General features: G+C 42.8%; 1 protein-coding gene across 5 annotated transcripts in view; it reads left to right on the top strand.

The window, feature by feature from the left end:
* MYO5A (myosin VA) overlaps positions 1 to 13,288 on the top strand; it is a 146,135-nt gene that overhangs the window by 11,445 nt on the left and 121,402 nt on the right. For 4 of the 5 annotated variants that reach the window (XM_066592583.1, XM_066592585.1, XM_066592586.1 and 1 more), the window contains exon 1: positions 12,644 to 12,778. The exons of the other annotated variant lie outside the window; for it this stretch is intronic. In XM_066592583.1, the coding sequence (XP_066448680.1) occupies positions 12,746 to 12,778 (33 nt within the window). In that variant the 5' untranslated portion in view covers positions 12,644 to 12,745. Of the gene's footprint in view, positions 1 to 12,643; positions 12,779 to 13,288 lie in introns of those variants that run through there. 5 annotated transcript variants of the gene reach the window in all.

Raw genomic sequence — 13,288 nt, forward strand, 5'->3', positions numbered from 1 at the left:
TGTATGTCCACACTGAAGTCCACAGAACGGCCCCATTTGGTGAGGCTTTTGCCACTTAGGATTATCAGTAGATTTTTCGACTGATCTGCCCGGTGGAGACATACTCTTAAGTTCAGTGTATGAATCGTTTGCCCTTCCTTTATCTTATACAGGCATAAAAATCATTGCTGGCTCGCCCACTAATTGTTGGGTCTAAATAGCGATCGTTCAGTCGTTCCCACTTACACAGAGAATGTGAACGATTCAACAATTTCTCGTGTGAACGAGCCAACGATCTGCTGTATAAACGGGCTGCCCAAGTGAACGCTGACGTTGTTCAAGCGACAAATTGGTAGGTGTAATAAACAATCTGTTAATAGTCCCTTAGAGTTAGCAGACTAGCGTATTTTCGGGTTGCATGCTGTCCATGTAATTCCACAGGCACCCCATGGCCCCATTATAGCCTCTGGGACTATACACATTGACTGTTTTATGTGGACTCGTGTTCCACATTAACCCTTTCCAATCCACTGTCTGACCTCTGAAGACATGATGATTTAAGGCTATACAGCTCTGATGTTGGAAGACATCCGTCGGGGTTCTCTTACTGTATATTGCCAGCCTCTCTGCTGTCGGAGCCTATCCAACGTGTCACCTCATGCAGTACTGGCTTTAGCCAGCATATAGCGCTGTTGTATAACGGTAGAAAGAGTAAGTCCCCTAGGAAAACCAGGATACAAATTGGATTGGAAAGGGTTAATAGATTCATGGAATGTCCTGTTCATCTGCTTTCCAGGGATAAGAAATAGGACATTGCCATATTCACAAGAAAAGAATTTAAATAATAAAACAGAAATACATATTTGGTGTCTCTGCATCCGTAAAAGTCTGATCGCTATTAAAATAATGCGTTATTTACCCCGCACAGTGAACGTCATCCGGGTCTCCAAGGAAAAATGTAATAAAAAGTGATCAAAAAGTCTTATGTATTCCAAAATAGTACTAATGGAAACTACGGGACGTACCGCACAGAATGAGCCCTCACACAACTATGTCGATGAAAAAATAAAAAAAAGGGTATTGTGCTCAGAAGATGGAGACAGAAAATAATTTTAAAGAATAAAATACAAGTACTACAGCAAAAAAAATATACATAGGTTTAGTATCGTAGTAATTGTACTAACCCATAGAATAAAGTTATCAAGTCATTTTTGTTGCAGTTTGTGCGCCGTAGAAACAAGACGCACCGAAAGATGACGGAATGTCGGGTTTTTTTTCCATTTCTCTCCACTTAGAATTTTTTAAAAAGTTTTTTCAGTACATTATATGGTACATTAAATAGTACTATTAAAAAATACAACTCGTCCTGCAAAAAACAAGCCCTCATACAGCGACGTCAATGGATAAATAAGGGAATTACGATTTTTTTAAAAAGTGGGGAGGAAAAAACAAAAATAGAAAAAAAAGTTCCATCCCTAAGTGGTTGAGGCCTAACTCGCATGAGCCTAATTTCATTGCGTACTAGATGCACATTATACGCATATATAATGTGCAGTGAATTGAGTCACTGAAAAAACATTGATTTTCATTGATCCATTAACCCCTTGAGTGGCGGGTTTTCTACCACCCTGTCAGACCCACCAGGGCAGGTTTTTTTAAAATGGTCTAATCATTGAATTTCAACTAATTTTGCAGTTGCGTCTCAAGAGCCATAACTTTTTCATTTTTCCATTGACATGGCCATATAAGGGCTTGTTTCTTGCGGGACAAGTTGTGATTTTTTTATTTAATATGTTTTTATTAAACATTTTTCAAATTAAACAGGATCTCCGTTCACATACAGGGTTTGCAGTAATAATCATGCATTTACATTAGGCTGTCTTTCAGATTGCATAGTACAAAAGTATTAGGATATACTTCCATCAGTAAGTCCATTAAGTTGTGATTTTTTTAAACGGGGGGAGGAAAAAAAGAAATGGGGGAAAAAAGAAGAAAAGGGGCCATGTCATTAAGGGGTTAAATAATGTATTAACTTCCTTCTCTGGGTCATTACAACGCATGGATACCACATGTGTGATTTTATTTTTGATTTTTACAAAGTAAAGGGAGACAAGTGTTTTTATAATTTTTTGTAAATTTTTTTACATTTTTTTTTTTGTCCCTTTAGGGTACTTCGACAGGGACCCAACAGGACCCCCTGATCACATTCCAGGGGTCCGATGGTGACAGCCCTTTACATGCTGCAGTGGCAGCCCTTTACATGCTGCAGTCACATAGACTGCCGCATGTAAAGGGTTAACACAGCAGAGATCGGAGGTTTTCTCTGATCTCTGCTGTAAGAGCTGGTGCCTGCTTGTCCTCTGACAGCCAAGCACCAGCTCTCCCTGCCACAGAGACCATTAGCTTGCTTCTGACAAGCCGATGGTCTCTGTGGCAACCTGTAAACAAAGCAGGAGACTTAGAAGCAGGAGATTGCCGACAGATTGGCAATATCTTCTGCTGGTTTTTCAAAGCCCTTGCTTTGTTCTCTGTGGGACTGTGCAGGCAGAGCACACTGTCACAGCTTGTGGCATTGTGCTCTGCAGCTCCCATATTGATACATAGCCCGGAAATCTTCTGGGCTATATCACTATCGGCAGTGGAGCTCGTCCCGGAAAATTTCCGGCCGTGCCGCTCAAGGGGTTAGGGGTGACTTAATAACTATGTATAAATATATCAGGGGACAATACAGAGATCTCTCCCATCATCTGTTTACACCCAGCACTGTGACTGTAACAAGGGGGCATCCTCTACATCTAGAGGAAAGAAGATTTCTACACAGAAGGGAGTTCTTTACTGTAAGAGCAGTGAGACTATGGAACTCACTGCCTGAGGACGTGGTGATGGTGAACTCTCAGAGTACAAAAAGTGTTACAATATTATGTTAAAATCATTTAATAACTTCATAAGGGTCGGTGTTCCGGGGATTATTCTGATTTATCAGATTGGAGTTGAGAAGGATTTTTTTCCCCCTAAATGGGGAAAATTGGCTTCTACCTTATGAGGGGCTTTTTTTGCCATCGTCTGGATCAACATTGGGGGTAATGGGCTGAACTGAATGGGCAGGTGTTGCACTTCCATACTATGTTATGTTATATTTGCATATATATTTATTGCATATAACATGCACGTAAGATGCAGCATGTTTTATTTTACTCGTATTACGCTAGAGAGAGCCCTATTGTTCTCTGTTTGCGTAATAATCCCTGTACATATGCAATATGTGCAGTGTTTATACGCAGCGTCTCTTATCGACAGAGTGGGAAATGAAACTAGGCAGACCGTGCATGTCAGCGTGCATGCGATACGCTGTCATGTGACGTGAAAAATCACTGCCTTGCACAGCGAAAAGTCGGCTCACGCAGCAGTAAAGCGCAGCCTTTTCCCACACGCCTGGCCTTTGGCTCACTCACACAAGCTTATGTATACCGTGTGTTATAAAATATAGAGTACACAGCAAATGCACATGTACATGTCCGCTAGCTGCACATATTAAATCCCATAAGCCTAATTGGTGCTTATTATGCGCCAAAATAGGACATTCTGCTGTTTTTTGTTTTTTTTTCATGTGCGCAACACGCACGTTGAAAAACCCTCAATAGAAATAGAAATTAATGGGCTTTTAACACCGTATATTATGTGCGAGAAAAATACGCACGGAATCCACAGGCAACATCTGCCCATGTGGCCCTTAGAGAATGGATGTATCGCTGAATCTTTCATCCTCCTGAAATCGGATCTAGTAGTGTGAAGAAGCAGCTGCTGTCCCATACACAGGGCCGAGGCGACTTCAGAGTCTAAAGAAGTCTGTATGTGGAGACGGAAAGTGGAAATTGTGGCGCGATGTGTGCCGGTTGTGAGGGACACCGAAGCCCTAAGACTCTTTAGAACCGTTTGACTAATAAAAACCGAGTGGAAAAGGAACATTTCAAGTTACTTAGTAGTTTCTTGTGTCCTCGTTGTGTTCCCAAATCTTCCATATTAAATTTGTAACGGAATTGCAGAAATCTTGTTAGGAGATTGTTTTATAAACTGGTAAGAAGCCTCCAGTTAGCTCTATGGGTCAAGTTACAGGTCAGGAGACTCATCTTACTAATGGCTGTGCTTTCCCCAGAGGTGATATCTGCGAGGGCACACATTATTTAGTTAGCCGGATTAGTCGCCCACAGTACATGCACTTTCAGCATTTTCATGTAACTTTAGCATCTGTCATGGAGGAGCAGAGGAAGCACATCATGTATATGGACCGTTTCTTGGAAACAACGCAGTTCTAAACCATTTTAGTATCAGCGGCCTCCTGCACACGGGCGGATAAGCATTGCGGAGTCTACTGCACATGCACAACTGAGTTCCGGGAGGCACATCTGCAGCGCTCGCAGAAGCCGCCGGACTGGTACGCAGGGCTTACTGGCCGGGCACCAGGTCAAACTCCGCTGCGGGAATCCCGCATGCGGGTTTCAACCTTCCCGTGTGCAGGAGGCCTTCCTCTGTATTAGGAAACTAAATAAACGTTTATCAAAGAAGCAACCGTGTGTATAGAAATTCGCGACCCACAAATACTACAAAAAATGTTAATTTTCGTGAAACCCTCGCTATACTGAGTTCTGTATTTCTACGGGACGTGCCTCTCCTAAGGCCGCTTTCACACGGTCAGAAATGGCACGAGATTTGTGCCTTGTGAGACGTACGAATATGAACCTTTTGAATGGAGTAACATACATGAGCGTTTTTTTTCCCCCACAACGCAGTGCATGAAAAAATTGTGGCATGTCCTATCTTTGGGTGTTCCCTCTGAACGCATCGCCGTTGTTTTCAATGGGTTCGGAAAACACATCAGTGTGCACGTAAGTGCGATGTGAGGTTTCCCATTGAAAACAATGCAGTCAAGGATTCACTTGTTGTGTATATAAGCCAGGAAATGTTCTCTTTTCATTGCCAAATGTGTCCATGGACTTCTTTATCCAAAGTGTTTGGGTGGCATGTGTCGGCATACCTTTATTTATTATTGTATTGCTTTTTTGAAAAATTTAGTTCACTACGCAAAAACAAAAAAAATTTGTCAAGTCAGGAGGGGTTTCCTGGTCCTTTCGGGGAGCAGGAAAGGGGAATCCCAGTGGCCGGACGGGACCAAGCAGCGGCGAACTGACCCCATTGACTGTAATCGAGTCCATTCGGTTTCTGCTCGGCTTTTAGATGAAAGAAAAGCGCCGCATGCAGCACTTTTTCTTCTGGTATTTTGAGCCGTATTTGTGGCAACGCAGATGTGAAACTGGCCTCAGTTCTTCAGGTTGATGTGTTAGAAACAGGAAAAAGTAAACATCTGAGTAACTTTTGACAGGGGCTAAATTGTGATGGCTAAACGACTGGGTCAGAGCATCTCCAAAATAGCGGGTATTGTGGGCGTTTCCTGTATACAGAGGTTGGTACCTACCAAGAGTGGTCCAAGGAAAGACAGCTAGAGAATTGGCCTCACCGTGACAGGTGTCTTGGGCTCATTGATGCACATGGGATCTTTTCTGATTTCCCCTAGAAGACACAGTGGAGCGCAAATTGCTAAAAAAGTTAATGCTGGTTATGATATGAGAATGCACTTCTATTATAACTTGCTGCCTGTGGTGCAGTTGCCACAGACCAGTCAGTGCCCATGCTGACTCCTGTCCACTGCCGAAAGCACCGACAGTCAGCACCTGCGCATTGAACCTGGACCAGGGAGCAATGGAAGGTGTCCTTGTCTGATGAATCACATTTTCCTCAACATCATATGGATGCTGGCTGGGTGTGTGCATCCTTTACCTGGGGAACACATGGCAAAAGGGTGCACTATGTGAAAAGGGCAAGCCGACTTGGGCATTGTGATGCTTTGGAAAACCTCGTGTAATGGCATTTATGTGGTTGTTACTTTGACATGTACCACCTACCTAAAAATGGTTGCAAACCAAGTACATGCATGGTTTGTGGAACATGATAGAGTTCAAGGTGTTGTCTTGGCCTCCAAATTTTCCGGATCTCAATCCATTTGAATGTGCTGGAAAAAATGCCCAATTTATGGAGGCCCCGACTTGAAACGTAACTCTTTCCAATCCAATTTCCCTGCCACCTGCACACTCCCCAGGTCTTCTTTATTATGGGTGGGAAAGTGTGTTGTTGGTTCTCTGTTTATTAGTAATGTTTTGAAAATTAACAATTTTCAATCCCGTGTCTGACCTCGTCCAACATTAACATTTCCTGCATAGCTCTGATGTCGGAGGCTGTTCAACACATATTGAAATCAATGGGAGCTGCGCCAGCAGTTACAAGTACCAGCCACTGCACTGAGGCTTCTGCTCTGTATTTGCGGCGCTGACAGCATGCGCCCACTCAACTGATCGGTCAGGGTCCTCAGCGAAGGACCCCGGGCCGATTAACTATTGCTGACCTATGCTATCTTATAATAATGTTTTGTTCCTCATCTTATGTCCGATTTCACATTTGCGCTGGGATCTCTGGTTGAAGGCTCCACCGCAGATCCGGCTCAAAATACCGTAAGGAAAAGCACTGCATGCAGCACTTCTTTCTTCTGTCCAAAAGCCGGGCAGCTGAACAGAAAGTGGATGTACTCCATTATAGTCAGTGGGATCCGTTTGGCGCTGTTCAGTTCTGTCCAGAGACAGAGCCATCCGGCCACGGGGATTTCCTTTTCCTTCTTCCCGAACAGAGTTGGAAAGCGGAACCCCAAGTGCAAATGAGGAACCAACTTTATTGTGCCTTTTTATTGCTTGTTTCTCAAAGACTGCGTGTAGTTTATTACCATACTACTGAGTGGACCTTTTTCTTTTGTGCCTGTTTAGTATTGCCTAGGTCAGTGGTTCCCAAACTTTTCCAGCCATGAAGCCCTTTTTGAAGCAGAAGTTTCTCATGGAGCCCCAAGAAAGCTGGACAGAGGGTGTGGCCAGGGGAGGGGTTAGGGACGTTGCCTATCGGCATATGATTTTTTTTTTTTTTTTTTATTAACCTCTTTGGTTATAAAAAAAAAAGCAGGATCATTTAAAGGAAAAAATCAGGAGGAACGCTGGAGCACTGGATGGGCTATTGATATACATTTATATTTAAAATTAACATGCTGCTGAATTAAATCCCGCACCACATGTCAATATCCGCACGGGTCTTGTGCGGATCTTTTCCACAGCGTGTGGATAAGATTTTCAAAATCCCATCCACTTTGCTGCTACAACTACTGTAAATTCTGCAGCAAATCCATCAGGAGGTATTGGTGGCCTCAGTAGTAATAGGCTCCCGCATTGTGGCCCTAGTAGGAATAACAACCCCCCCCCCCCCATTGCCATCCTAATAGTGCTAGGGTCCCTCATTGCAGCCAAAGTAGTAATAGGGCCCTTGATTGCTGCCCCAGTACTATTAGTGTCCTCCTCAATAGTGATAGTGTCACTCATTGCGGCCCCAGTAGTATTGCTGCCCCAATAGTGATAGGGTCCCCCACTGCCGCTATGCTCTTCAGATGCAGGGAGGAGAAGGGGTTAAATTACTTACTACACATAGTGTTCCCTGTCTCTGCTGCACTGCCAACCCCTTCCTCTACCTGAAGCAGGAGGTTTAGTAGTGCGGATTACAATTGGGGCAATTGGAATGGCCATGGGGGCCCCCTTGTAGTCTCAGACCTAGGGTGGTTGCCCCAATCGCCCCTATTATATTCCGCCGCTGGTCCCCTCTCTACTAACCACAGTAGCGGTGTCGGAACAGCCTGTACTGAGGAGCCAGCTCATGTTATCCACGTTGCCATACCGGTCGCAGGTCCTGGATGCTTATTTCCTCAGTACAGCCTATTCCGACACCGCTACAGCAATGAGTAGAGCAGGGGCTTAGACCCTCCTTCGGAGCCCCTTATAATCCCTTGTGGAGCCCTTGGGGAAGGAACACGTAGGGAAGCCCTGGCCTAGGTCATTACTTTTTGTAATTTTTCTAGCAGTGCTTTCTTCCCGTTTTTTTGTTTTTTTTCTCTTGCATCTCATATCTGATACAATTACTGTATTTTTACTTTTGTATATTTCAAAACAAGGTTAGCAGTAGTACGGTATATTCATGAATCTTTGCACATGGATTAAGGAAATCAGTCAGTAAATCATAATAACATAAGTGTGAAAAGCTGAAAAAGACATATGTCCATCCAGTTCAGCCAATAACTCCCACTTCTTGTTGATCCAGAGGATGGGAAAAAACCATGAGGTAAAAGCCAATTTTCCTCATTGTATGGAAAAACTTGTTTCCCCGAAGCCAAAGCTTTCCATCAGAATAATCACTGGAAATCGGTTACTTGTAAATGGCTCGGTAATGAAGTATATTTGTGTTCCTCCTTGAGGACCAGCACACATCTGAAGAAGACTCATTCTAGTCTGTCCTTCAAAACGCATGTGGCCCTCTTTAAATAGCCTGGGGACACTTGCTTACAGCTGAAGGCTCACGTTGGAGTTGTTCATAGAGAATACACAACTAGTAAACAGTGCGTGGCCTTTTTTGACCCCAGGCCTTCTCCATATATTATTGTTTCATAGAAGTAGAAGCCCCTCACTAAAGGAATATACAGAGGAAAGTACTCTATAATGCAACAGTCAGTAATTCATAAAAAGGATGTGAAGTTCCCTGTTCCCAACAAAGAAGGGGTTGTCCATGTGCGATGACTACCCCTTAATGGTGTATGGGAGATATTGGAAGAGCGAAGGACGCTTACTTGGCTGTTTCTGTATTTTAGAGTGTTCGGAACAGGACCTTGTTGTTCCCACACTGATCAGATTTTAAGGCTTGGGCTAAATAGACTTTTTAACTAAGCTGCAGTCCAGGGGAATACTGTGAGTTGCATGCAATGGAGTGCAATCCTATGAACTGCAGCTCTTACTCAATAGTCAAGAGGTTTTCTGGGGGTAAGATGCCAAGGTCCTCAATATCCGATCAGTGTGGTTCTGCCACTCATGACTTCCACTGATCAGCTGTTTGAAGAGGCCATGGCGCTTGCTTGAGCACCACGGCCTCTTAGGCATGTGACCTCATGCTCATCAGTCCCGTGGCCTGAGGGCAACCGTGTCCCATTCAAGTTGAGGGAGTTGAGTTGCTATACCATCCACAGCAGTTATACAATGTATGGCACTGTGTTTGGTAAGCACTGAGTATCACTGGTCACTTCTAACCATTAATCGGTGCGAGTCCCAAGTGGCGGACCCCTGCAATCTGGTATTCATGATTTACCCCGAGGATAAGTTATCAGTATCTTAATCCTATAAAAGTGAAAAGTCATGCTAGGAAAAGTTGCCCCAGCCTTATGCTACTTTTGGGTAATGAAGAAATTCAATGAAATTGATGACCTTTTCATCTTGTCTGCAGGAAGTGAGCGAGCGGGATGTACAAATATTGGGGGATGAAATGCCCAACTGCTCACAGATACAAATGTATAGACTAATCTGGTAATTAGCCAATGTCTTTGACCAGCTTTGGCCACCATCATTGAGTTAGGTTCTAGCTCGTCTCATATATTTGTAATACTGCTGCTGAACTCATGAAAAAAAATATAAAGACCTATAGAAGTTTGTAGTACGGCCCCTTCACAGCGGTAGGATTACAGAAACTTACTTTCTACTTCTAAACAGTTTTTCCCTCCGTTTGATATCTTTTATGAATTATCTCCTCATGTTGCTTTCTCCTTTCAGCTTTTTTTTTTCGCCAGGGTTTATGACCTCAGTCAATCTTTCAAATAGTTATGTTATATGTTGATGATCCTAATTATGTCTAATTGAATATTGGTATTTTTAGCTCAAAACAGAAGCCTGAAATGTAATTTAATCTTACAAGCGGTTTAGCTGGCACTTGTTGGCAAGCACTAGTGCTGCTCCTACTTAAGTTGTCATTTGTCCCCAAGAACTCTACAATTGACTTACATTAAAACAATGTTATCTGGCCTCATTAAAATGTTGCAAGCCTGTCTACAACTTGTTTAATCTGTTTGTAATTAAAATTAGTCTCCTAAAGGCCCCTTTAAGCACAACGATTATCGCCCAAAATTTGCTCAAAAGCTGTCTTTTGAGCGATAATCGTTGTCTGTAACTGACATCGTGCAGTTTTCGTTCTCCCGTCGTTCATTGTTGTCTTTATCCCGCTCCCTGATAACGAGCTAGGTATGAAGAACAGAGCGGTCCAGCTCTGTTCTCCATACCTGGTGCAGAGCGCTCGACTGCATAACAGTCGAAAACATCTGGGACACCCCTCTTGTCTTCTGCATCCTCTTCTGGGAGTGCTCGGCTGTATAACAGCCGGGCACTCGGAGCGGGGAACAGCTGTATGCAAAAGACAAGCAGGGACACCCCGCTTGTCTTCTGCATCCTCCGCTCCCAGCACTCGGCTGTATAACAGTCGCTTGAGCGACCTCTTTTGAGCGATTTATCGTTGTGTCTAAATGGTCCTTTAGATGTATTAAAGGGGTTTCCCCAAAATCTAAAGTTATATCCTATACTACTGATTCTGAGAACGAGGGGTCCCGTGTGTCCCTTTTTTTGTCACTACATCCCCAGACAGTGATGTCTGAATAATTGGGACAAGTTGTCAAATATCTGCAGCCGCCACTCGATTCATTTCTATATGGCTGACAGAAATAGCGTAGTTCCTGTATTTTGGCAGTCCCATTGAAAGTGAATGGAGCGGTACAGCGCTTGCGCAACCAACTCTCAATTCAATCTCTTTCTCACCGTGTGTGGTAAAGTATGCCCACAGTGAGAAGTGTGTGTGTGTGTGTGGGGGGGGGGGGGATGACCCTGGACCCTGGACCCTGTTCTCAGGATCAGTAGAGGTCTCAGTGGTGAGACCCCCACTTGGGATAATTGTAGATTTTGGGATAACGCCTTTTAATAACTGAACAAAAACTACTTTCAAGGTCCTATTAAAGGGAACCTATCCCTACTAAACAGGCTACAGGGGCAGAGTACCGATGAGCAGTTCTTTCCGAAAATAAGTGTTACATTGTTCATTTTGAAATCCTACCCGCAAAAAAACGCTTTTAAAACTTTCCCGCATTGCATGCTAAAGTTTAAAGGGGTTTTCGCAGGCATGTTTTAAAATGGAACAATATCCAAATTCTTTTTAGACAGAACTGCTTCTGTAGTCTGCCCCTGTAGCAATTGTATAGGGTTAATACCACTGACACGTTCTTTTTAACAAGTATTGGAAATTTCTGCGGCCAAGATTGGCTAACAAATCCAGAATGAAATCTACATGTCAGCGGGTGAAATCCTCTGCATCCAGGAACGAAAAGTGGAAGATTAGATTTTCTGACATGTAATTTAATTTAATTTAATTCAATTAAATGCATATGATAGAAATCTTTAGCTTTTTATATTAAGTATAAATTAGACTCAATGTTGGGTGGTTTACACATTTCCATCTTTTTAATCTACTTTAAATATTCCAAGTTTTTTTCATACATTCCAGTTTAAAGACAAAAAAGTTCTCAGAATGCTGACATGCAAATGACGTAAGTATAAACGGCATTCTTAAGAAATGAGTGGTGCTCCCCACCACCCACATGTTATAAGGGAGCCCTTTTATGTTTATATGCTCAATTAAATTATCTGATTATTTTTTCTAATGGAAATCAATGTGACAGGGGTTTTCTGGTCTTGTACGACCGTTCCTAATCATTCTATTACTGAAAAGTCATACAACTTTCTATTACACTTTGTTTTAATCCCCCACCGCTTTCAAGATATTGGGTTACCGTGAGTGAGAAGACTCTTGTTTACGTCCCCAGGCTGCGAACTGGTACATAACTTAGTCCTGCTGTACACTGAGGAGCAGCTAAAACTGTATCCAGTCTTGGCAGAGTTGAGATAAGAGCACAAATGGCAACAGTATTAATCTTAAACCGGAAAACGCCCGCCAAACCTATTGAAGTACATTGAACCCAGAATACACCTCTCTAGCCCTACAGACCGTACACCAGGGCAATATGTAGTCTGTGATATGGTGAATTGTACCGCCTTCCTCCTCTCAATATTCGACCATTCAGAATAATTAGACAAACACGTACCTGTTGCACACAATATCGTAGTAGAAGTGTCGTCATGTCTAGCAGGTCTTGGAAATCTTGAAGTCACGCTAGGCCAGTAGAATGAATAGTTGGCACCACCCCATGTTGAGTATTGTTATCTCTCAGACTCGCAGAAGAACGGCTAAGACGTTAAATATAATTATTCTACTTGGATATCTTGGCCGATTGATATGGTAGAGTCCAGATTTACTATGACAGTATCTATTGGAAATTGTGCACTCTTTCTTTGGCCAATGACAATGGTACAGGCTTTTTTGGGAGGTGCCGGGGGTTGCACATCATGGACCATTACAATGTTTGGTGAGACTTGACATATTTTTTTGATTATCACAAGACCCCACTCTTTCATTACTGTCAGTAAAACACAATCAACCCTTTCAGACTCTATACAAACTAGTGTGTATTGCTGGAAATCTAGACAATGAGTGAATTCACAGCCCAGGATTGGCATGTCACAAGTCTATATTTGTGATTTTCATAGCTCTTTAATGTAACCTCTGTAAGGCAGATGATCCAGTGTTGGCCACCGTTGGAAGGATGGAGCATGTCTGGCCCTTAAGTCTTTCTTCAAGGACAATGCTAACCTAAATGATGAGGAGCAGTATAGCGTCCATGTCATAGAAATCTGGAGAAATTGCTTTTTGGAAGATGGACAACAATTTAGATTATGCATATGTTAAAGTGAGTATCGTTTGATCGCCCTTGTATTCATGCAGTGTTATTTGTGGTAGTTCATGGTTGCCCTATACTCCATGGCTTTTCATGTATGGGATGAAGCAGATGGGATAAATGGAATATTTAGGAAATTTGAGCTCAACTACTATTTTATTTTTGACTTCTGGATAGCATTCACGTATAGATCTAGTAAAAGTGATATCTGTAGATGAACCGATCTGTCGTGTTAAAGATAGTGCCTTTAGTATAAATGGCTTGAGTTAGTGTTTTATGTTATCTGATCTCCTGTATAGGTTTCAGATTTGGATGTTTGTTTTAATATCTTAATCCTGACCAAAGTCTTGCTCTATGAAATCTTGTCCTACAGACATGCTTAGGATGCCAGGGGATCAATTCTTGTGTGGCATCAGCTGCCATGTGTCGGATCTCGGCTTTCTTAAGCTTGCAGTACAATCCACATTAGATGATACATAAAGGCCGAAGGTTCTTGCATGGAAGTTGGAATGTGTTTTCTAC

This window comes from Eleutherodactylus coqui, chromosome 2 (genome assembly GCF_035609145.1).
Source record: "Eleutherodactylus coqui strain aEleCoq1 chromosome 2, aEleCoq1.hap1, whole genome shotgun sequence".
NCBI classification, from domain to species: Eukaryota; Metazoa; Chordata; class Amphibia; order Anura; family Eleutherodactylidae; genus Eleutherodactylus; species Eleutherodactylus coqui.